This window comes from Lissotriton helveticus, chromosome 2_1 (genome assembly GCF_964261635.1).
Source record: "Lissotriton helveticus chromosome 2_1, aLisHel1.1, whole genome shotgun sequence".
Lineage (NCBI taxonomy): Eukaryota > Metazoa > Chordata > Amphibia > Caudata > Salamandridae > Lissotriton > Lissotriton helveticus.
The window spans coordinates 2012616770-2012641025 of record NC_136059.1 but is presented as its reverse complement, the minus strand read 5'-3'; the positions used below and the strand labels follow the sequence as shown (position 1 = coordinate 2012641025).

The window sequence follows — 24256 nt, the reverse complement described above, 5'->3', positions numbered from 1 at the left end:
TTCTGCTGTGGATGCTTGCTCACTCCAGTGAAGCTAATGCTAAGGCACACCCTGATCCCTCTTGATGTGGGGGTGATGGGAGTCCTCTCCCAACCATGAGGCTCTGGGATCCCAGGTCGGATGGCTGACTGCCCCACTGCTATCCTTTTTTTTGGCATGCCACAGTACATTTGAGAAGTGAGTGCAGCCACCTGACTCTACATATAGGATGTTTTTAGATGTTGTAGGGGGTAGACGTTGTGATACTGCCATCGGGTTGGTGGAATCCCCTCTTACTTTGTAATTTACTGCAGAGAAATGAAATGTGGAACTTTGGGGGCTACTGCCTCTCTCCAACAAGGTGAAAATAGAAGCCTTAATACTGGGCTTTAAGCTGCCAGAAAAGCAAGCACCAACCGTATTGCCACTTTATCTCGGCGGCCTTTCTAGGTACTGAAATGCATTATTAGCTGTATTTCCGGCCAGGCAATCAATAGCAAGGTCCATATAGTTTTTAATAAGGAAACTGTTCACAGACAAACCTCCATTGAAAAGATCTTGCAATATTATATGGTTTGTCAGAAATTATGCAAGGGTTTAATCGCTGAAGTTGAAAAGTTTTTGTCTGGAAGCACATTAGAAATACAATCAAGCGGTGTGGACAACACACCCAAACGAGCCTGTTGTTTTAGTGCTAAAGACAGATAATATTTATTAGCAACACCTGCTTCCGGTGGATGGTTGGATGCATTTGGTCTTTTAATGGATTGGTGATTAGCCTTTGTGCCTTACCGGGAAATCACATTAACAATACGTAGCAACACAGGTAGTCAGATTTCATTGATTATCATGACTGTAAACCCCGCCTGCTCTGCCTTCTATATAAAGCCTTACTAAGAAATGACTGTCTTTGCAACATAAGGTGTTCGCATCCCTTCTTGTCTGCAAAAAACGAAGGCAATGGATCAGTTTGAAAACTCAAATATATTAGAAAGACCTGGTAAGTGACAACAACAATTTAATTCTTTGTTATCTAGGTTACAATGAAATTTCAACAACGAATATACTTTATTATGGTTACGTAGAGATGGTAAATGTAAAATTGAGTTGTCAAGCATTGGTAGTATATTTTCAGGAAGGGATATTAATTTGAAACATTGCTTACAGGTACAATTTTTCTACTTTTACAGCTTTTGCAACATTTTGGATGCGAGGGCGCATTTTATGCTTAAAAATTAGAATGAAAAACACAAGTGACACAAATAGTGCACTGGTTGTACGAGTTCCTCCATTATGATTTTGACACATGCGGTATAACTGCGAGACGTGTTGTAATTTCAGTCATTTTGCGTAATGTGTGTAATGCGAAATTCCCAAAAATTACCAAAATAAATCCAGCAATTTACATTTTGCCCAGCCCCAGTATAAACTCCAGGTAAGAATAACTACCCTATAACTGGAATTCACCTGACTTTACGTACGACGGCTTATTTAGTAGTCTCGATTATTAATTAAATACAATGTTACCCATTGACTAACATTTCTGAGAATTTCCCCGCATACTCTACGTTAAATACCCAAGTCACTTTACCTTCAGACACTACTTTCTGTATAATTAGACCTACGCCTTTTATGTTTGCTATGCTACGGTATGTTATCTTGTGTCTTGTTTTATCTGTACGAGTTGTCAGTGTTATGGTGTGGTGCGGTAAATTATAGATAGTTGATAAATGAGAACCGCTTTCTCACTCCTAGAATGCTCAGGTGATTTATACAGATTTAATCGCATTTGGCATTATTTTGCACAAACAGAAAATATACAACCCTTGATGGTATAATTTCTTTGATTACAAACTATTTCGGAGTAGTTTGCAGGTAGGAAATGAAAAGTTCCAACTCCTGCGCACTTAAAGTATCTCATTGCCTTCCCGAATTAAAGTAGCTATAACTTGGCCTCAAAATGCAGGCAAGGGTGGCTCATTGTACATACAGGCTATTAAAACGTATTGTTAAAGCATACGTTTTCTCAATTTAAGTTCACATTGCCACGAGGGCTGGAAATCGATCTACATTTTCATTGGTGAAATTAAATGCAACAGGTTTGCCCTTTCCTGGCCTTCTCTTCAAAACCCATCATTGGAATGAAAGGGGTGCTGCCAGTAAAGACAGAGACGAGAGCGCAGAGTGGGGATTAAACACCAGACAGAGAGCCTTCGGTGGGCAAAGGGGTGAACGGGCAACTGTCGGTGGGAACAAGAGCAAAGGGCAAAGAGGGGAGATCCCAGCCTGCGAGGAAGGGCACAGAATACACAAGCACATGGAAAGAAAGAGCACAGGAAGATAATGGAACAGAGAGATCATGTTTGCGGGCTCGAGAGAGCACAGCAGAGCGTCCAGAGAGAGTAGAGCAGAGAAAACTCTGTAGCTGCTCAACGCACAGCAGATAGAGCATAAAGACCATATAGCATAGTGGAGGTAAAAAGAGCACAGCAGTGGGTGGCAGGGAGAGGTCACAGCAAGAGGACAGAAGAAAGAACGCAGCAGGTAGGTAGAGAGCACAACAGAAGGGGCGCAGAGAGCACAGCATGGTGTTTAAAGAGCATATAACACAGAAGGGAAATAGTACATTATGTGTGGCAGAGGGAGCACCGCAGGGGTAGGCCAGAGAGACTGCTGTTAAGAGGGCTGAGATAGCTCTGGGGAGTGGGAGAAGACCTGTGGAACCGTCGCCATGCTATGGAAACCTTCATTTTCCGGTTTCATCACAAACGTTTAAGAGCAAATTCCTGCAATACAGTCATGGGCCAGCTGTTTATGGTTGGAGCATGTTCTCTTATCTGCACTAAGATATATAAGTCGTGCCCCTCTTTGCGCTTTTGAAATCAGCGCTTCCGCAAAAAATGTGAAAAATACATGTTTACAGTATATGTTTTCTAACACTTATGGTACAATTATAGTTCAATATCAGATGTTTTAAAGATATCTCTAGGACACACCAATGCATGAAACATAGCTGCGTTCGTTGCATCATGCTATTTATCAATCTCAAACTCATTTTTCTGTTTTTTTAAAGTTTTTATTTATTCTGGACTAAGCTCCACAAACTGTAGACTTACACTGGGCTTTTACCTCCAAATATTTCTTTACAAACGCAACCCTCCAGCATATATTAAGGACCTGTTGATTCTGTCGGAAGCATCTACACAACATTTTATGACTCAATCAAAGGCTAAAAAATAGCCCTTAGTTAACGGAAGGGAGTGAGGGGAAATTTGTATACCTCACAATGATAAAATATTATGAGTACACAAAGTCTATTTTCTTAAACACGACATCATATATCACACAGGGGTGTTCCTAATGGTGAGCTATACCAGCGCAGCGCTCGTGAAGGTGAAGAGTACAAAAACAATGAAGAAAAACAGACAGAAGCTTGCTATGCAGTGATGCAAACAAAGGGACATCTTTATGTGAACTGATTTGGTGTTGTGGCAGCGATGCATCAAAAGAATGAACATAGCAGTACGACAGATTTCCACGCCATGGATTTGTTGTATTTACAATACGAGGCACCATGGTTTAAGGAGGTGGTGGCTGTAATAAAAACTGATGCATTTTGGGCGCTGAGTCATAATGAAAACTGATGATACTTCTGCAAAAGGTACTTTGGGCTGAATTGCGCCTTGTAAAACAGATGCAACCTATCCCAGTGTCACTTTTGAGCACCTAATGCATCAAAAAAAGTTGCAAAAACACCACTTCGTGAAAACAAATTGAAACACTTGCCTGAAAGCAGCCATGGAGGAAAGAGCAGGGAGCAGAGCCCAGGATAACACACCCAGCAACCCAAGTACCAGCTACGATGTGCAGACAGACTCCCAGGGGAAGATGAAGTGGAAGTTCAGTGAGGAGAAGAATGTAATCCTGATCACTGAGGTGACAGAGAACCAACATCAGCTCTTTGTCTCCTCAAGTCAACAGCACAGCAGAAGTAAAGAGGACAGTGACTGACTGCAAAAATAGCTGGCATGATTGTAAGCGCAGGACAAGGGAGAAACTGGCCAACCGCCTGAAGGCAGTCATGGAGACCAGAGGGGGAGATCCTGCGCCCCAGTGGCAGCTGGATTCCTTGGAGATGCAGCTGTCATCCCACAGGAGTCAGTGACAGGAGTTCCGTGACAGGACAGTGCTGGCTATGATGTACCGCAACAGGGTAAACTGCAACAAGGGGCAATAAGGGCAAATAGGTAATGTCATGCAGTGCAACCAGCTATGTTCCACCTCTCCATGGCATTGTCTGCAGGCCAAAGCGTAGTATGCTGGCTCATCTACAGTTAAACATAACATAAAGGGAAGTTGCACTGCCCAGTTACACATTGCACTGCTCAGCCCAGCTCTGTCATATTTATCCCTTTCACGTGTGAAGTGCCGCACCAGTCCACTTTCACCTTTCTCTGCATACTGGGACTTGCAGTGGACTCCATGTGTGCTTTGCTAGGACATTGATGAATGGGTCCAGATAGTCCAGGATTGCCTGCACATTCATTGAATATGTGAGTTTCCTATTGCGGTACAGGCCTGATGTAGCCGCTGGAGGCACAAGCTGCACATGGGTGCCGTCCATTGCCCCCAACACTTGTGGAAATCCTGCAATGGCATACAAGCCTTGCTTGTTTTCCTGTTGTTTCTGCAGTGTGTTTGGAGAAGATGAGGTATTGGGGTGTGAGGCTTATGATGGCATCCAGGATGGAGAGTAGGAATGCCGAAAAGGATGGCTTGGATACTCCAGCCACTCTGGCTGTGGTGGGTTGGAATGTTCCAGAAGTCAGCATGCGGCGTACAGCCAGTAGCTTGGCATGCATGGGGAGGTTGTTGCACCACTCAGCTGTTGTCTGCAGTCTTGATGCAATCTGGTGCAGGAGCTGGGAAATGGACTCACTCCTGAGCCTGTAATGGGTGATGATCTCCTCGTCCCTGAGGTCAATGAGGGTAATCCTCTGCCGGTATACCCTCTCCCTTCTCCTGCACTGCCTCATTTGTGATGGTGGTGGTGCTGGTGGATGTGGTGCTGGGGTGGTCTTCTTTGTGCTCCAAGCTGCAGTAGGGGTAGGTCCATGCCATAGTTAAGCTTGCCAGAGTGATTTGGGTATATTCTGCTTTTGTACCAGTGCCAATGTATCATTGTTATGCCTGTCTTACCAAAGCATTACATTTTGTACGCTTTTGGGACTCTGTGCATCTTTTGCCAAAGTAACGTTATTTCCCCATATCCTTGTAAATATGACAGCGTCGGTTGTGCATGACTTTTTAAGAGGAAACGCCTTTCTTGCATATCATTGTCATTATCTGGCGAAGCCAGATCTGGAACTGGGAAAAATTTACCCTAGAGTGTGATGCTAGAGGCCTCTAGTGTCACTTTGTAAATATGGAACAGATTGCTCTGCTGCTGTGTAAAAAAAAACATGTGGCGGCACTAGCTCCTTGTTAATATGCCCCAAACTGTACATTGGCAAACAGGTCCATCTTGTTCTCATGCCAAGCACAGATATTTAATTGTTTCCCATGCGCATTGCATTGAGCCGCCCCTCATAAACCATGCTACTTTCTCAACCCTCAGTCTATTGTCCCGGTTTCTATGTGAGGCATTAGGTTAGAGTATTGAAATATTTGCAATGCTCCTATACCATAGGAGAGTGAGAAAACCCAGGAGCCTCAACTCCACACTCAACCAACACCCAGCGGACAGTACGCAGACAAAATATCGATATTTTAATGTCGACCTACAATAATATCAATGTTTTAATATCGAAAGGACAGAATATAGAAGGTAAGTAATATCATTTTTTTTTAAATCGAAGGGACAGAATTTTGAAGGTAAGTAATATCGATTTTGTTAATATCGATATAAGTAATATCGATGTTCCTAATATCGATGTTAGTAATATCGATCTTACTAATATCGATTTGTATATGATTTTTATGTATATTATTATGTATTTAATATATATATATTTTTTATAATTTAAGTAAACATTTTATTTTAGTACCGTAGCGGGTTGTGGGTTTATGGGGGAATAGGGTGGGAAGTAATTTAATTATATTAAATTAATTATTAATTTTTAGAAATTATAAATACATTTGAATTAGTTGGTAGTTAATTGTTATTAATTGGTATTTAATTTTTATTAATTAATTAATTGATCATTATGTTCTGTAGAGGATTAAGGGTTTATAGGGGAATAGGGTGGGAAGTAATTTAAATGTAATTAAGTAATACTTTATTTTCATTAATGCTTTTGCTAATTATATTATTGTTAATTAATTATTAATTGGTAATTAATTTTTATTAATTGGTAATTCATTTTAATTAATTGATTATTGATAAATATGTTAAATGTGTTATTTTATTATTGGAGTTTGTTGTGCGTTTATAGGGGTATAGTGTGTAAAGTAATTGATATGTAATTAAGTAGTTATTACATTTATAGTTGGGTATTGATAATTAATTTATTGGATATTAATTATTAATTGGTAATTATTTAAAAGTATATTCTTTTGGTTATGAACATTAATTTATGGTTGTTTAATTATTAATTGGTAATTACATATGACTAAATAATATGTTTTGATATTTTTAATTTGTATATTAATAAGTAATTATTAATTGGCAATTAATGTTTGGTAATTAATCGTTTTGGTTTAACAAATGATTTAATTGTTCAATATTAGTTAATTGATCATTACTTCTTAATAATTAAAATGCTTTTGTTATAAGAAATATTTTATTGCTCAATGTTCATTAATTGGAAATTAATATTGAATAATGATTATTAATTTGTATTTATTATTAATTTATTGTTCCTTGATTATTCATTGGTAATTATGTTTTTATTAATTATTTTTGGGTATTTGTAAATAGTTTAGATTTAATTAATAATTCATTTTTTACATATTTCAAAATATTAATTTATTTATAAGTATGCTATTTTTAACTTCTACGCTATCCAACACTTTCCCTACTGTTGCACTCTCTGGAGTGGGAATAGTAATTTTATTCCTACGCTATCTAACACTTTCCCTACTGTTGCACTCTTTGGAGTTGGAATAATAATTTTTACCCCTACGCTATCCAACACTTTCCCTACTGTTGCACACTCTGGTGTTGGAATAGTAATTTTTACCCTTACGCTATCCAACACTTTCCCTACTGTTGCACTCTTTGGAGTGGGAATAGTCATTTTTACCCCTCCGCTATCCAACATTTTACTTACTGTTGTTTTTTTGGAGTTGTAAGAGTATTTTATTCCTTCTGTTATTTAATATTTTTTGTATTGTTTTAGCTAATGTAGTATATAATTAATTTAAAACATATTAAAAGTAAACGTAATTTTTTTAATTTGTTTTGCATAATTATTTAATTTTTATTCATGTTAATATTTTATGTGTATAGATACATTTGTAATTTATAATATTTGTAATTAGTTATAAGGTATTTAAATAATTATTAAAACTGAATATTAAGTAAGTATATATATATTATATGTATATGTTTAATTCATTTTTTAACAAATTATGTATATTACTTATTAATTTTAAATATTATAAAATATTGTTAACTATGTTTATTATATTTTTAAGTATTCTTTAATTTATTTTACACATTTTTTTAATTTAAAAGAACTATATATTTTTTAAAAAAATAATATTTTTGACATCAATATTTTTTTCCGATTTTTTTGTATTTACCTTGTTGTAGATAGGATGTTGATATTGTTGACATCGATATTAATGCTCAGATATTTCTGTACCTCGATTTTTTGTCTTTCGATATTTTGTCAGACATTCTCAGAGGACAGACCTAGCATTCAAAAAGTGTTGAAATCGTAAAATAGTTTTGTGATGTTGGGGCTCAGTCTGGGTTAAAGGAGTGCATCCATTCAAGAATGAATGCAGGACATAAAGTAACAGATGACATTACAAATGTGATTGACATCGCACCACCACTGGCATTGATGAAGATATCACTGATGCTGATCAAGAACACTGCAACTCAGATTAACCTAGGATAAACATTTGGTTGTATCCAGCAGGATTGATATAGGTTTAGCATGTTCACTTAAAATAGCTATGGTTGTATTGAGTAATTAGGTCATTTCCATAGACAATTAACAATTAGAATTATGAGGGTTGATGGTGATATAGCAAGGATGCAAATCCAAAGACAAAAGCAATTTCCTGGAGATCGTGGAAAACATAACTCCAGTAATCATTGAAACAACACACTGATGAATTTGTCTTGGTTTGCTCTTGTGCTACATAGGTTTATACAACACATATTTTTTATTGAACCCGTAGAAACTGACTGCAATTTCTTAAAGTGTACCGAACCTCTAACATGAAAATTATGTAGTTTGTTTTGTTGTCAATTTATTTTTACAGTTTTACCCAACATAGGCCAAGCCAGGAACTTTACATTCTCAACAGTATATGAAATACATAACATTGAAAGAATATGCGAGAGCTACACGTATCCAAGTGAGTGGGTGATCAGACATTGGGTCTAATTGCTATTAAACAATGTATATATGGGCAAAGGCAAGCGTACCCCTCTTAACATTAATTTAAATATTCTGTAGAATGTTTTCAGTGTAATTAATTGATTGTGGTCACTTTTATCTTTGGGCAAAGTTCGACTGTTTATGCAAGGTACACAGAAAAACTGAGCTGTGTGATTGACAGTAATTTGAATGACAACACCTATATCAGGTGCTAGATACCATTTTCTCCTCTACAGAGCTTGTTATTTTACATTTGGTTTAGGCTGTCTATTTTGTACCCATTCCTGCCTCTTCTTGTCTCTATTTTGATTTCATGCACTGATAGTACTTTGTGATCAGCTATTCCTGATCTTAGTACCCCCTGCAGGTATTCTTCAGAAGATAGCGCCCTAGCTCATGTATTTTTCAATTTGTCTTATTCGATAATTTTTCAATCATGAAAGACACATATAAGAACACTATATAAAACCAAGTGTGCCACACTATATTAAATACAATTATGATTTAAAAAGAAATAAGTTAGTTATATTAAAAAAACAGATAAAATGTACATTCATTGCAAAATGTAAGTATATCAAAAGGGAGCCACATAAGAAGAAAATACAATATTCCCACATAGCCATCAAAGAGAAAAAAACACAAGCAAAATCCTCTTCTTAAATGCAAAGTGAGGCCTGCATTATCTTTCAAACTACTCCTTCGAAGGGCCCATGACCAGCTCGAAAATGTTGCCATAGCTATAACTACAGGTTCCCTTGTTGTCTGTCTTTAAGATACGTAATGCTGTTTGGGATGATCTCTTACCAATGTTGCGGCAGATCGGCTTAATCCATTTATTACGGGGACCCTTATGCACAGGGCACACAAACAATACATGGAGTATGGACTCATCCTGGAATGTACACACTGTGCATTTTGTATCGCCATCTCCCCATTTTGCAGTAAAGGTTTACAAGGGGAGGGTACCCACTCTAAATTGGTGAAACAGTTTCCTGTTACAAGGTCTCATGATGACACCCCAATATGCCTCCAACCTACATTCATACTTTTGATCTAAAAAGAGGCCTGTCAGGGATGCACTATCCACCAGTGACAGGGACATAAGACAAATCAGGTACCTATAAAGAGATTTAAAATCGTTTTTAGACTGGAACTGATTCCCTTATGGGTCCTCCCACAAGTGCCTAAGCCCCATGTTGATCAGCGTTCCCTTTATTTTGTTCAACCAAGTAATTTTTTAAGACATATCAGCTTCTCTGATATGCTTAACTGCTTTAGCATATGGTACTAACTCAGGGGTTGTCCAAAGCCGTCTCCAATACGCAAGGGGTCTAAACCTCCTCAATAGAAGTACAACCCATATCTAAAAGTAGGGGTTTGAGGGGAGACGATTTGGGAAGGCCAGTCAGAGATATCAGAAAACTTATTTTGGGCCATGACTAAGGGGCCTAGGTTATCGAAGCCCCACAGTTCTGCACCATAAATTATGGAGGCCCTGATTTTCCCATTGTAAAAGGCAAGTGCTGAACCTACCGGTTTAGTATAGGACAGCCGGTACTCTTTTATGAGGGCCCCTGCTAATTGATTGTGCCTGAGGGTTAATAAATCTATCTGAGGCTTCCAAGTCATCCTCTTGCCCATCGTTATGGTGTCAGTTTGCTCCAACGGTGCATTATTCATTAAAACTCTGCCTTTCACTTTTTTGTATTTATTCAGCACCATGAAGTTAGTCTTATCTACATTGACTATAAGCTCATGGTCATTATAAAATAAAGTGAATCTATTGAGGCTTGTTGCAGACCTGATTGAGTTTTGGATAAAATTAAGGTGTTGTCTGCAAACATTAAAAGTGGAACCCTCTCACCAGCAAGAGTAGGTGCATAAGTTGGGTATTCAGAGTAATAGAGATAACATTATTTATAAACAAAGAAAAGAGGGTGGGTGCCAAAAGACAGCCCTGCCGTACCCCCTTGGTCACAGGAAACCGATCAGTTATCTCACCCTGTTTACCCCACCAAAGCCGAGCATAATTAGACTCATAAAGTTTAATGATGAAATTTAAAATCGCAGGGGGAATCCCTATTTCCTTAAGTGAATCCCACAACTTAAAGCGAGGCACCAGCTCAAATTCTGACCGTAGATCTATAAATGCATCGTAGATAGTCCCCCCTTTTAAAACCACAGTATTCCAATGAATCATCATGAATCTAAAAACTTGGTCGATAGTGCTGACATGAGGGCGGAAGCCCGCTTGGAAAGTGGATAGAATTTCTAGATCATCTATCCAAGTATTTACCCTACTCAGCACTAGTCTGGCCACAATCTTTTGCATGGTATCTATGGGACTTATGGGCCTGTAGTTATTTGGGATGGCGCGATCCCCTTTTTTGTAAATAGGGATAATCTCTACCCCATGCCCTGATTCTGGCAAAGAAGCACCTCTTGCTAGTCCATTAACCACATGGTGTATATATTTGAGCCAGTTTTTCTAGGGGCCCTACCTGCGGCTATGCAATCCAGTGCTCTCTCAATTTCCCCTATGTCAAAAGTTAAGATGGTGTCACACATTACGTAAGGGTAATGGCTTGGACTACTATTCATTGAGGCAAACTGGGTCTGATAGTGCATGGCCTATACCTCAGGAGGGACATTAATAGTTGGTAAGGGCCCTGTATCACCACTGCCCCATTTCACTGTTTGCCAGAACCGCACCCAATTTTTCACATTACTTGCATTTAGTAAATCCTGCCCTCTTTTCTCATCAAAAATCTTCTTTGCCCTTCGCTGAGTTTCCTTATATGCAACCCTAGCTTCCCTAACTTCTTGCGGCAAACCTAATCTAATAGCTTGGGAGAGGTGACTAAAAGCAGCCCTGCATGCCTCATCATACCATTTTTCTGATTTCTGTAAGACATTCTTTGGGCTCCTTTTATTTTTTGTAAAAAAAAGAAGTTTTCAGCTTTATGAATAGCTCCTCGTGAACCTTTGTAGGGGCAGGAAGAGAAGCCTCGTGCAAATCAAGCTGTAAGAGAGCTAATAGGGTATCTTCAAGAGTTAACTTTATCAGGTCCATAGTACTCTCATCCTCTGAGACCAGTGCCCACTTTAATCTACGGCAATCATTGTACATAGTCACTTCAGCTGTGGCTATTTCAGTACCTGCCCTTGTCGTAGATTGACCAGTAGTTTTAAGAGTTAAAATTAAGGGGTCATGGTCACTCTCCGGTCTACTCTGGACCTTCATGTACTCTAGCCTTACCCGCAGTTCCAAGTTGATAAGAAAGTAGTCAATTCTGCTACTTATCATCCCATTATTAAAAGTATGAGTAACCCAGCAGTATAATTTTGACCTTCCATTTACAGCCCTCAGGCCTAATTGCAGAGATAATTTTTTTAACTGGAGTACTGCCTCTGACCATTTGTTAATCGGGGTGAGCTCCAGCATTGGTATACCCCAGGTCACATCCTCATCCTTGGACAGGCTTCCATCTTCTATGCCCAGGGGCTCAAATGTACAGTTAAAATCACCCCCACTACTACTAGGTGGATCGGCCCCTTCAGTGGTTTAATAAATAAATCAAGTTTAGAGATAGTAGGAGAGGCTTTCCCTCCCAATAGCCCTCTTGCATAAACATTGGCAAAAATGAGATCTAGTCCATGTTCAAAATGAATTTTGATAACCAGGATGTCAGGATCATCTATTAATAGCTCTTCCACCTGGTAATATGCCTGCTGTCTAACCCAGATGAGCAAACTACCAGATGGTCTTCCTTTATGACTGGGAATAGCCGATTTACCAAAAGCCAAATACCCAGGACGAAAGATCATATTCAATGACCAGGTCTTCTGGAACATAATGATCTTAATTCTCAATAAAGCACGACCACTCGCTATTGACAGTTTTTGTTTGAAGACCAGCAATGTTCCATGATATTATGTTTAATAGTGGTGGAGCAATGCTAACCCCCTCTCTGAAAAAGAACTAATCGCACTGCTCTCTGAGGAAGGTGGTAAAGCTCGGTGAGAACTCATATCATTCACAGGTGGGGGACAGGTCGAACAGTAGTATTCTCTAACAGGGGCAAGTTTGTGATTGGTAGTCAATCACAGGCATCTACACCAGAAAGAGGAGCAAATCTATTAACTAAATTTAAGTCAGCTGGTCTGTATAGGATTCTGTGGGGTGGCCTTGGGTGGTTCATTGCACATGGTATAGCCCAACCCATCATGATAGTGTGGCAGGGTCTATTAAAGTACCCTAGGGGCAAAAGAGAGAGATTTCTTGTTACATGCTCTAGATTAGTGCTACCTAGGTGGTCCAAAATAAATCTTACAACAATCTCATTATTAAAGTTGGCAACTATGCAGTCCCCTCTCCCGTCCTTAGTAGTATAACCTATCCATGATGATTGTCTGGCCATAATCATCTGGTTACAGATATCCCAGTTCCCTACCCCAGCCTCCTTCAGTTGTGTTGTAAGCCAATGCATGGTTTTAGCTATCAGCTGATTAGTGGTTTCTATCTGACCATCCTGTAATACTGGTACATTCCTTAGAACCACCACCAAAGGGGCTGAGGCTGGGGGAAGGTGTAGGACTCTAGAGCCCTCTAGCGCTCAACTATTGTCTAGTCCCTCGTGCATCCGAGGGTACTCTCGGCCGTGTGGCCCTGGTATAGAGCTAGCCCGATTTACTGGTGCACGAGTAATTGGCTGTTGTACAATTTCACCTACTAGCCCTGCACAAGGTCTACTTTCCTCCCCTCTCCGGGCACCCTGGTTAGCTAGTCCAAGACCACTAAACACATTCCCTATTTCACCCTCTCCACTTCCCACATTTGTTACCCCAGCTTCTTTGTTAATAGACACAGTACCATTGTTCCCCGACGGCAATGACATTAACCTAGTTGCTGGTAGATTTGATGATTTGGGAGTGGTTACTACTGCATTCCTCAGCTCTGAAGATGTAGATATTTGGTTGGCTTGGGTCAATAAACCCTCTATAGTGCTGTGATTTGTCATGATCTTCTGTTCAAAGTTATTTAGACTCTTCTCAATCTTACAATTAAATCCCCCAATTTATTTCACATATCCTCATTTGCTTCAACAGAGGAGCCACTCCTAATCCCTCAGGTCAGTATTCCAGATATACTGAGGGCCGAATCCCCCGTCGCTACCGTAGATGAAGTACTACTTCCACCGTTAGTGTTTGTCCTTTGGGTCTTCGCCGGTTTCTGTCTCTGAGGCGCCTCTCCCTGCTTTCTTTTAAGCAGTGGATCTGGAATTAGAACATGAGCTTTGTTTTTACATTGGGGTGCTGACCGTGTAGTAATACGTGGAGGTGGGCTGCTTTGGGTGGGTGCTGCATCCGTCAGGACCGACTCAAGATGATGGGATATATTGCAGTGGTTTCCAATGGTCCATTAAGTATCTGACCAGCATCACTTGCCAGCGCTATCTCATGGGCAAGATACGAGCTGGCTCTAATTAAAAACTGGTCCAAAGTCCCCACCACACTTCCTGAGGGCGGCCCAAATCTCCCCTTATCCTCTTGCAAGTTCATCCTCAGGTGAGGGTTTAGATGGACTAGGGAGTAGAATTAAAGCAAGAACACCGCACACGTCCTCGATGTACTTCACTAATTAACACCAGTATGCCGACGAGGACTAACCTTGAGAGATGAGCAGTCTTAGAGGGTGGGCCCGTCCTCATCCGGTCTCTAACGGGCTCAAACGGGCCTGCCCTTGGCCCGGGCTTCGCCTGGCCCGCGCGCATCCTGCGAAGCGGGAGCGGCGAGCTGTAAAATAGGCTGTGGCAGGTTCAGGTGCAGGCAATCAGCAGCAGGCCCCCTGGGACATGCAGTCCTTCTGTGTCTCACAGCAACTTCCTCTGAACACGAAACGGCTCCCGCAAAGCGGGAGCGGCGAGCTGTAAAATAGGCTGTGGCAGGTTCAGGTGCAGGCAATCAGCAGCAGGCCCCCTGGGACATGCAGTCCTTCTGTGTCTCACAGCAACTTCCTCTGAACACGAAACGGCTTCCGCAAAGCTGGAGCGGCGAGCTGTAAAATAGGCTACGGCAGGCTCAGGTGCGGGAAATCAGCAGCAGGCCCCCTGGGACTGCAGTCCTTCTGTGTCTTACAGCAACCTCCTCTGAACACGAAGCGGCTCCCTAGTCGTTAGAAGCCCAGAAAGCATCCACAATATGTGCAACCACATGAATAGTGTGTATGATAAATTGCAAGAGGCTACGGACTTGCGTGTGTGTTAATAGTTGCACAGATGTCAAATCATCAAGGTTCAAATTGAATTTGGCGTGAATTATTGAGAAGTTATTATGACAAGCGAACAACAGTTAAACACAAAATAGAGCTTTGAGTGAGAAAACTAGGATGGTGATCACTCATGCCCAGAAGTCTCACATGCAGTTCTACACCCGAGGCAGTTAATGCAGCAGTAATGGGGAAAAGTCAAAAATATCATGACCTTCTATATTAAACCACCCGTATCCTGCCGACCTAGGTCAAGCCTCCTACGGCAGTCACTGTCGAGTCAGGACCCTGAGGATATGGGCACCAGCCAGGCACTGTCAACCGTAATCAGACTGATCTTTTCACCAAAATGCATTAATCGCTCAATCTGACCACCTGTAGCCGGCCCTGGACCTTTCCCTTCCACCATCCTATCCAGAACCGCCTGTGGGTAAAGGACGCCTGTCACCACGGGACTTCTAGCTCATGTCATAATGGATAGTTTTCGAAAGTCTTTAAAACTCTTAAGATACCCACTGGACAACTCGAATGAATCCTGCACCACTCCTCCTACTCCTACTCAGAGAAATCCCACCCAGTTTATAGGTGGCAATATAAGAATCAGATATCAAGCAAAGTCTGACTGCTTTGGTAGTCAGATTTTTCTCAACATCTGACTCTTACATTGACTGCTTTGGTAGTAAGGATATGTGTGCTGCCAGTTCTTGTAGAAAGCTATTTTCAATGGATCAAAACTTTGTTTCCAGCTGTTGAGAAAAGTATTGTAAGCTATTGTTCCCTTCCAATCCTTCTCTCATAAGCTGGGCATTGTTTCAGATAAGATTACTCTTGTCTATGGTAACATTATTGTTGCTGGCCCTTATGATTAAGGGCCTCCTCCTGCTCAAATTGCATTATCTCCTTCTCAACTGCCAAACTTTATTTTATGAGGACCAGAATGTTTCTCACCTCTCGTAGATCGTATAGCTCATGTAGATCATAGCTGGAAGAGCCCTGTCTGCTTCAGCATTCACCTTGATTCCTCTTTCACCTCTGGTTCTCTGTTGCTGCAGCTTCAGTCTTATGACTTCCTTTCTCGAAACAACACAGTTATATCCTGTGAAGCCCCAGGGGTCCGTGACACATTCCTAGGGGGTCCTCGGGCAGCAGTTTTAAAAGCACTGCAAAGTTCCTTGTAGAATTAGCAGTTTTTGACCAACAATAAAAGTGTCAAGATAACACCAGTGATTAATGTACCTGCTGGAGAGAGGTGAGTTTTGTCCAGTGGTAGGTTTGACTTATCCAATGTAGCAAGGAGCTTTAATATGCCTGCTGCAAAGAACGTGTACCATGCATTTTAAATACCAGTATTTTATGTGCATAGGTCAGTGGGCTACTGGTTTGTCACAGATATTCTTGTGTTACTCTGCAGCTCATAAGAGACAATTATAATCTAGCACAGTGACCTATAAACTGTCAAAGAGCTGCTTATACACTGCTTGGTACAAGTTAGTAACTTATGTTTTTTCCCAGTCTTTCATTATCCTGACACTTCTAAAGGTGTTTATTTGGGTGGAAATGTATTTGTTATTGTTAAAGTCAATGCTAACCACTGTGTTATGTTCTGAATCATGCGTTTGTGCTTTTCCAGGGCAAGCACTCTTTAAAAATGCCTACCAGTATGAATGACATGTGAATCCTACAACTTGTAGTCCCCTTTGCCTTATGTAACATTTTCTTACACTGATTTAAACGTATGATTCATTGTTTCTTTATGTGTGTCATGTAAAGTGCTCTGACATCCTACAATGGTATAAGAGAGGCTATAAAACAAATGAAATACATGTGACGGATGTGCTATGGAGAAATGAGAGGCATTGTTGAAGGGTGATAATAAGGGACTCATTGAAGAACGATTGTTGTACCTTGGTGCATAGCAAGGTCATCATTTACTATTCTTTAAACGCTAATACATGTCAATATATAATGCTAAATGTGTTGTAGAATGCACCATTGTATCCCAAATTGTTTTGAGGGGGGAGCCCCCAAAGTCCCCTTTGTAGTGGTCAGGCTCACTCACTGCACTTGGTGTGCACTGTATGGGGCCTAATCTGAAATCATTTGCCAGGGCTGCTTTGGGTTTCCACTCTGGCCCTGGCAGGAGCAGGAGCCTGGTACTGCGAAATAAAACTAACCATTTAAAAGTTAATAACAGAGATGCAGCACCAACCTTCCCATAACATTTTTCTGTTTTTCTGCAAACTCTTTAATATAAAATACTAACATCCTTAGTAATTTGAGTGTTTGTTTTGTGTGCACCTGTGTGTTTATTTTTTTTCGAATTACTCTTTTAATGTTTAAAATTTAAAACATACAAATTGCTGGGGGTCCCCAGCTTCCTGTGGGGAGTCAATGGGGGTCCTCAGGAGTCAACATTTTGGGAACCATTGCTGTGAAGTTTCTAATTATTGTCAAATCTCCACTCTTCCTGTAACTGTTAAGCTTGAAAATAAATTCCTGGTCAGATGGCAATGCAGTTGTCCAATGAAAATTGAGGGTGACAGAAATGGTTTAAATTCTGAATTCATAGCTCAAGGTATATATCAGTGTCTGCAAAGAATAATTGCAAATACCCTTACATATGGGGAAAATTACGTATTTCTCTCTTCAAAATGTGTTATTAATATAAGAGGAAGGTAATCAGTGTCAACATAGTACATGAGGTATATGTACCCTGTCATAGAAAAAATTGTACATACTTATATATCCAAGGGATGTCCATTCAGTTTCTTATGTCACATGAAACAAAACATTTTTTGCTGGAACCAAGATTTAAACAAGAGAAGGCAAGGTCAGCATAAGGGAGACTGAAGTTACCTATGCCTTACTTAGCCCAATGATCGGGGCTTGCTCAAGCTTCCCTGTATGTAATAAACATCACTCACAGAGCTATATGCCGTATCTGAACTTGTTTGTTTGTGATCACGAGGTAAATGCCACCTCACAGCAAATTTAAACACTGTGTTGTAGAAGAGGAACAATTATGAATCCCACATTCAGTCCAAGACAGTAATTATACTTTTTATATATATGTTAAAGGATTGCTGGCAAAATTAAAGCTCTACTTCCTAAAACACCCTCGTCCTCCCATCGAAGACAGAAAACAGTATGATCTGGAGTTTGCGAACTCCACCTCTTTCCATGGCTTGCACAACCTGGTTGGCAGACGGAGCAGGATACGGAAGGTGCTGTGGACGTCCGTGGTCTTGGGCTCGGTCATCATCGTATGTTGGCAGATCTGCACGCGCATCATAAACTACTTCAGCTGGCCAACCACTACTTCCGTTACAGTTCAGTATGTGGAAAACATTGAGTTCCCGGCTGTGACCTTTTGCAATCTAAACAGGTAACCAGATTATGTTTCTAGGATAACAATGCCATCTATAATTGTTTTACACTAATTTCAAGAACAAAGGATGAACATGCGAAATTTGTTTTTGCTAATTGTTATAATAATGTGGCATTTGCATACCGCACAATCATTACAGCACTTTTGGTAACCCGAGTTATGACTTTCCAAATGTTTTAAACTCGTAGTCGACTGTAATTGATCCACACGTTAATTGCAAGTCGAGTCTGGGGTCATTTATATAAACAATGTGCAAAGCAGCATAATGGACTTGTGTTCATGCTTAAAAAACACGCGGAAGCCCATTATGCGCAATTTGCATCCACTAATTCAATATTTTCAAGATTCAGTGCATGAGCTCTGGGCATCGGAACTCGATAAAACAGACCAGCAACCATCATTCCTCGCCTCTGTGCTGAGCAGTCTTCAGCTTGTGCACCAACTCATGGTTGACAGTCCAGTGTCCCACGTGCATTGCATTGAACCGCCCTCATACACCTGTTACGGCGGGATTTCTGATCTATTGCTATAGGTCTAGATCCCAACTCAGGTCGACTGAACCGTTGATACCTGTCATAGAGTAAAAGGCAATCCACTACTAGGTCAATCAGTTAAGGACTTACACCACTCTAAAGAACCACTTACTACAAATAAGTTTTAAAAGTTTATTATAAAGCCAAAGTTAACTGGAGATACAAACATCTCAAAATAAGGTTCAAAAGATATACTGGTATCAATACAAACATAAATTTTCTAAATGCTCTTAGTCGGCAGAAGAATATCACCAAAACCAATTCAAAAATCATCAGAGTTGCAAGAATAGACACAAGCTGTAACTTGTGAGTCATTTACAGAAAGGAAGAAAATCCAGATTAGACTGTCCCTACACTAGACTAAGTGACATCCCTAATTAGTAAAATCTTAAACTAAAAAGGTGTCAGCCGTGGTGACTTCCAAAGAAGATCACTCACTTCCCTTAGTCTTCGTTGTGAATCGGTGTCTCGCAGTTATCCTATCTGCCTACCCATCCGCTCTCTTAGGTTCCTCAGACCATCTGCCCTAACTCCACCCAGGGGTGCTGTCCCTAATACAAAAATCACATTTACAATAGAAACGCCCTTTAGAGACGCCCCTCACGTGGTGTCGGCTCTGGCATTTTCCATGCTGATACTCCTCTGGGCCCATCGTTAGCGTTGACCTTGCTTCTCAGGCTCTTCTCCGGCAGGACGGTACCCCCAGGAAATTCCTGAAGCCTCCTCCAGGCCTGTGCCTGGCTCCCCGAACAAAACTCTATTCATCACTCTCTTGATTGGAACCTCCTCGCACCTGCAAACAGACACTTGTACAGTGGGCCCCAAATTCCGGCCTCCACCGTATCTTCTAAGTCGTAAACCTTCGAGCAGGCTCCGCAATTTATGCTTAACATGACCTTCCTCTAACTAACACATGCAGATCAAAAGAAATGACCTTATCTATTCAGGCCTATTAGAATTACATGAAACGGGCCTGTGCACTCTGTAAACCTTTAATTTCTTAGTCTAAACAGCATTCTAACTTATTACACACAATGGTTATATGAAACACTTCTATAAAACATATATTTCAGTTCTATGATCAATAATACTTTGAATTACAACAACATTAAAATCCATATCATGTGAGAGTGTAACAGCACCTTTCATTCCCTGTGAACTGCCATGTAGTCTACACATTTCTACGTTTAGCAGTATTACATTCTCCTCTACATCAGCCACATAACATGGGATTTCAACATCCTTCTAACATCTCTACACACTTCTACATTAGCTTTTCACACTGATATATGCATTCTATTTTAATTAAACACTCTTATGTATTTTCACTCTATAAATTCGACACTCTTATGTAATCTTTACTAAACTGATGCAACGTGCTTGTAAATATGGTGCACTTCTATTTTTTCTCGATTTGCGCTCTCTCAGTTCCCCCCTTTGATGACTTTTAGTAGTCATCACCATCACAACACCATCCTGAGGTATGAACTGAATCAAACTGAACTAGTTGCAGTACTCTCTCGTTTCATCATCTCTAGAGCCCTCAGACTCCTGTACTGATTATCTTGCATCCCAGCTAATCTCCTCTCCTGCTCTCTCATGGATCTCTGCAACCTATTTGATCTATACCATTGGTACAGCCGCACCAATCCCCACAAGGTGATTATACAAATCACTATTATGATGATAGGTTTCAGTATGTACCAAATGAAACCCTTTCCTAGGTTGGCAAACCAACCTTCAACTTTACCCATTCCATGACCCACTTTTTCCCACACATTTACCTGTGTCAAATCCTCAATCTCATGATGAATTATAGTGATGTTCCGTATATACTTTTCTAGAGGTTTTGAATTGTCTGGAATGTAAGTACAACATTCCTGAACCTTCAAAGCCTTACAGACTCCTCCCTCTTTGGCTAACAGAATGTCTAGAGCAAGTCGGTTCTGAAGAACCATTGCCCTTATCGATTGCATCTCTCCCTCCACCAGCATTAATGATCTAGCAGTACTGGCGGACAACCTATCTACAACTGTTGCCAATCTTCTAATCTTGACATCATTCAGTACTATCCCTAAAAGAGGAAACATAGCACCAAATACGTCTCCAACTACCTCCTCATTGCTTACATCCCTTCTTCCTCTAGCTTGAGTTCCTCCCTCTATAATTTCTAGATCCTTAGCATGGTATATTTTGGGGAAGACAATTGCTAAATAACATGATCCATACCAATTATCCGGTAGTTTCACGTATGCATTTCTTCCACAAACAAAATATACATTCGGGATCACCTGCATTCCCTTCAAGAAATCCTTTGTATAATATTCTAATTGGAAAGCATGTTCACAATTTACTTCTCCCACAAACACATTCTCATAATAGGTATTACCCCTATATATACACAGTTTCCCTTTTTGCTCTCGATCTAAAGCTATTGGACCATTACTACCCTTTCTTTTGTGTGACCTTTCTTCTTCGGTCCAATCTGTTTTCCATTGGCCTGAAGCCTTTAAGATCTTCTGTCTCCTATACCGATCATCCACCTGTCCTATAAACCTTTTCTCAATTTCTGACACTTTACAAGTCAAATTATTTCTTCGGGCATGTGAAGTATCCAACGTTTTCCAAGGAATGAAACATTTCTTTAATCTATCTTCACTCTTATAATAATCCCACTTGTTCATGTGCTTGTAGTTTGGAACTTCTGGTAAAATAGCATCAAAATTTGAAAAATAATACTCAAAACCATCACGTTCATAAAATATACTAAGCAACAAACTACATGTGATTCCATAAGTCAATGGAAGATGATGATATCTAATACCTTCGTCTACAGAGGCTGGCAATTGCATGCACACATAGCAATCCCTTGCCTCCATAGCATCAATATATTCATAAAGCAATTTAGCATATGCATTTGATTTGAAATTTCCCTGTGATTCATCCACATGCAACCTACGAGTCTCTGCTGCTAGTAAAGCTTTATCTTTCTCTGTATTGTCCCCCCTTCGACCAGCAGTAGTAGGTTTCTGTATCGATACAATTTTTGCTTCCTTTGTTGCCTTTTCTTCATTTTCATGTCCCACTACATATGATATAGTAACTACTAAAACTATAAGAAAAATTACTCCCGCTAAAAGTGTGCCTACTATGCATTTTGTCTTGCGATTTGGGTTGCCGGCCTCCATGATCTCAAGACAGTGTAGTTCTGATTTTCTTTCACAACACAAAGTCTCTTTTCTTTGCTTCTTCAGTCTTTCCGAACCACACCTGGAAGCTGATAATCCCTTCTGCAAGATCAGTCTTTGAGTTCTATAGCAACAGACAACCCTAGCCCTTCTCCGTCCACTAAATGAGAAGTCCCTAAATTTCTTCTTCTTCCACTTGGCGCTAGGTTATCTTTCAATCTGCTTATTTACAAAGTCTTTAGCAATCTGGAATCATACGTGTTCCAGCGGCTCTAATCACGTATTCTAATATTTCTAAACGAAGAATGATCTCCTCGAGTGTTGGCATCGTTGAACAAAAAGTCGGAAATTCTATTCTGTTTAAAACCAGTTCTCTTATCCTGCTCAGATAAGGAGGATTGGGGATAGTGAGTGTCAGCAACCCTTCGACCTCCACTCCTGGTACCAACAACACTACTTCCAATGTTATGATTGGGTCAGTACTGGTCACTGTCACTTCCCTCACCCTCCCGGATCTCCGTGCACTGGACATCTGCTGCTAGGTAGGTCCACTCAGGAGTAGCGTATCTTCTGCAGGGCACTCGCACCCTCCTCGATCTTCTCGGACCTTCCTGTTCCTGTCTTTGTGCACCTTCGTCCAAATCCGAGTCTTCAGATATAGGAGCAAGAGTTCTCTCTGGAGTTGGCTTCAAGCTCGGCCTCTTCTTTCTTTCAGGCCAACTAGCTTCTCCACGCCTTGTTCTCCTATTTCTTGTCCTCACACTCGGTTCTTGATCACTTTTGTCTTGATCTGTGTCTGAGCCGTATTCACAGCAACTTTCTCCTTCGGTGGCAACTTCAGTTTCACTGTCGTCCTGTCTTTCTTCTGCTGGATCTGTAGCACTCCCAACTTCTTTCGACACCCCCACAGCTTGACTGATCCCCTCTAGTGGTTCGCCGTCCACAGCTGGATTTTCATCTGTGAGAGGAGCTGTTTCTTCTAAGGGTGCTGGAACTCTTCGAGTATGGGAAGCATGAATCCAGTTTGGCAGCCCTCCACACTTTACAGCAGTATTCGTTGTCAGGATTATTTGGTAGGGCCCCTTCCAACGCACGTCTAGGCAGTTCTTCCGGACGTGTTTTTTCACAAGCACCCAATCACCAGGGCACAAGTCGTGACACAGGTCTCTTGAAGATGGAACTTCAGCAGCCTGCACCTGAAGAGACACAGAATGAATGACATCAGAAAGTCCCTTGCAGTAATCCAGGATCAGGTCATCTGTAATATTCAACAAAGCTGTAGTTGGAACAGACGGAAGTCTCCTTGCACTCCCCATTAAAACCTCATGTGGAGAGAGACCTGTCCTCCTGTCTGGTGTGCTACGCATACTCATGAGTACCAAGGGCAGAGCATCAGGCCAGCTTAAGGATGTAGATGAACATACTTTGGCTATTCAGGACTTTAGAGTTCCGTTTATCTGCTCCACGATACCTGAAGCCTCTGGTCGATAGCTACAGTGCAACTTCTGATCAATGTTTAATGCAGAGCAAAGCATCTTCACAACTGTTGAAATGAGTTCCTCTGTCTGATTCCAAGGAGGTCGGCACCCCAAAGCGCGGGATCAACTCTCTAAGCAACAACTTTGCTACTGTGAGTGTATCGCACCTGCGTGTAGGGTATGCTTCGACCCATCTGGAAAATATGCATACAACCACCAGAACATACCTGAGGCGGTTGATTTTTGGCATCTCAATAAAATCTAATTGCATTCGGTTGAAAGGCCCCCCAGACCTCCCAATGTGACTCATTGTAACTGGTGTTCTTTTCCCTACGTTCAATTGCTGACACGTGACACATCTTCGACACACTGCTTCTGCTGCAATCCTAAACTTAGGGTTATACCAAGTCTGCCTAAATAACCTCAGCATGGCATCTCTTCCTAAGTGTACTGGACCATGTATCTGTCGTGCCATTGGACTCACTAATTCATCAGGTAATACTGCCCTTCCATCTGCTGAAACCCACAAATCCATTTCACTTTTCACACAACCTGCTGTTTCCCATGCCTTTTCTCAGAATCAGGTGCGTTCTCTTGCATGTCTTTTAAATCCTCCCAAGTATCAACTGTTTCTAGCATCATGTTTAACTCTGTCTTTTCCTGAGTCCCACCTACTTCCACTTCCGTGAAAGAATATCCTTGCTCCGCACAATAGCGAGCAACTTCGTCTGCATATCGATTACCTTGCGACACAAAATCTGTATTTTTGGTGTGGGCTACACATTTAACAACCGCAATTGCTGCTGGACCTTGTAATGCCTCTAACAACAGTCGCACAAATTCCCCATTTCGAATAGGCGAACC

The 24256-nt window shown here is 40.8% G+C and overlaps 1 protein-coding gene across 1 annotated transcript in view; it reads left to right on the top strand.

Annotated features, from left to right (window-relative positions):
* The first annotated feature begins 866 nt into the window (after positions 1–866).
* The window catches only part of ASIC5 (acid sensing ion channel subunit family member 5), a 733553-nt gene continuing 710163 nt past the window's right edge, over positions 867–24256 (top strand). Inside the window, exons 1-2 of the mRNA XM_078677664.1 lie at positions 867–979; positions 17884–18190. Coding sequence (XP_078533790.1) covers positions 940–979; positions 17884–18190 — 347 coding nt within the window. The 5' untranslated portion in view covers positions 867–939. The remainder of the gene's footprint in view (positions 980–17883; positions 18191–24256) is intronic.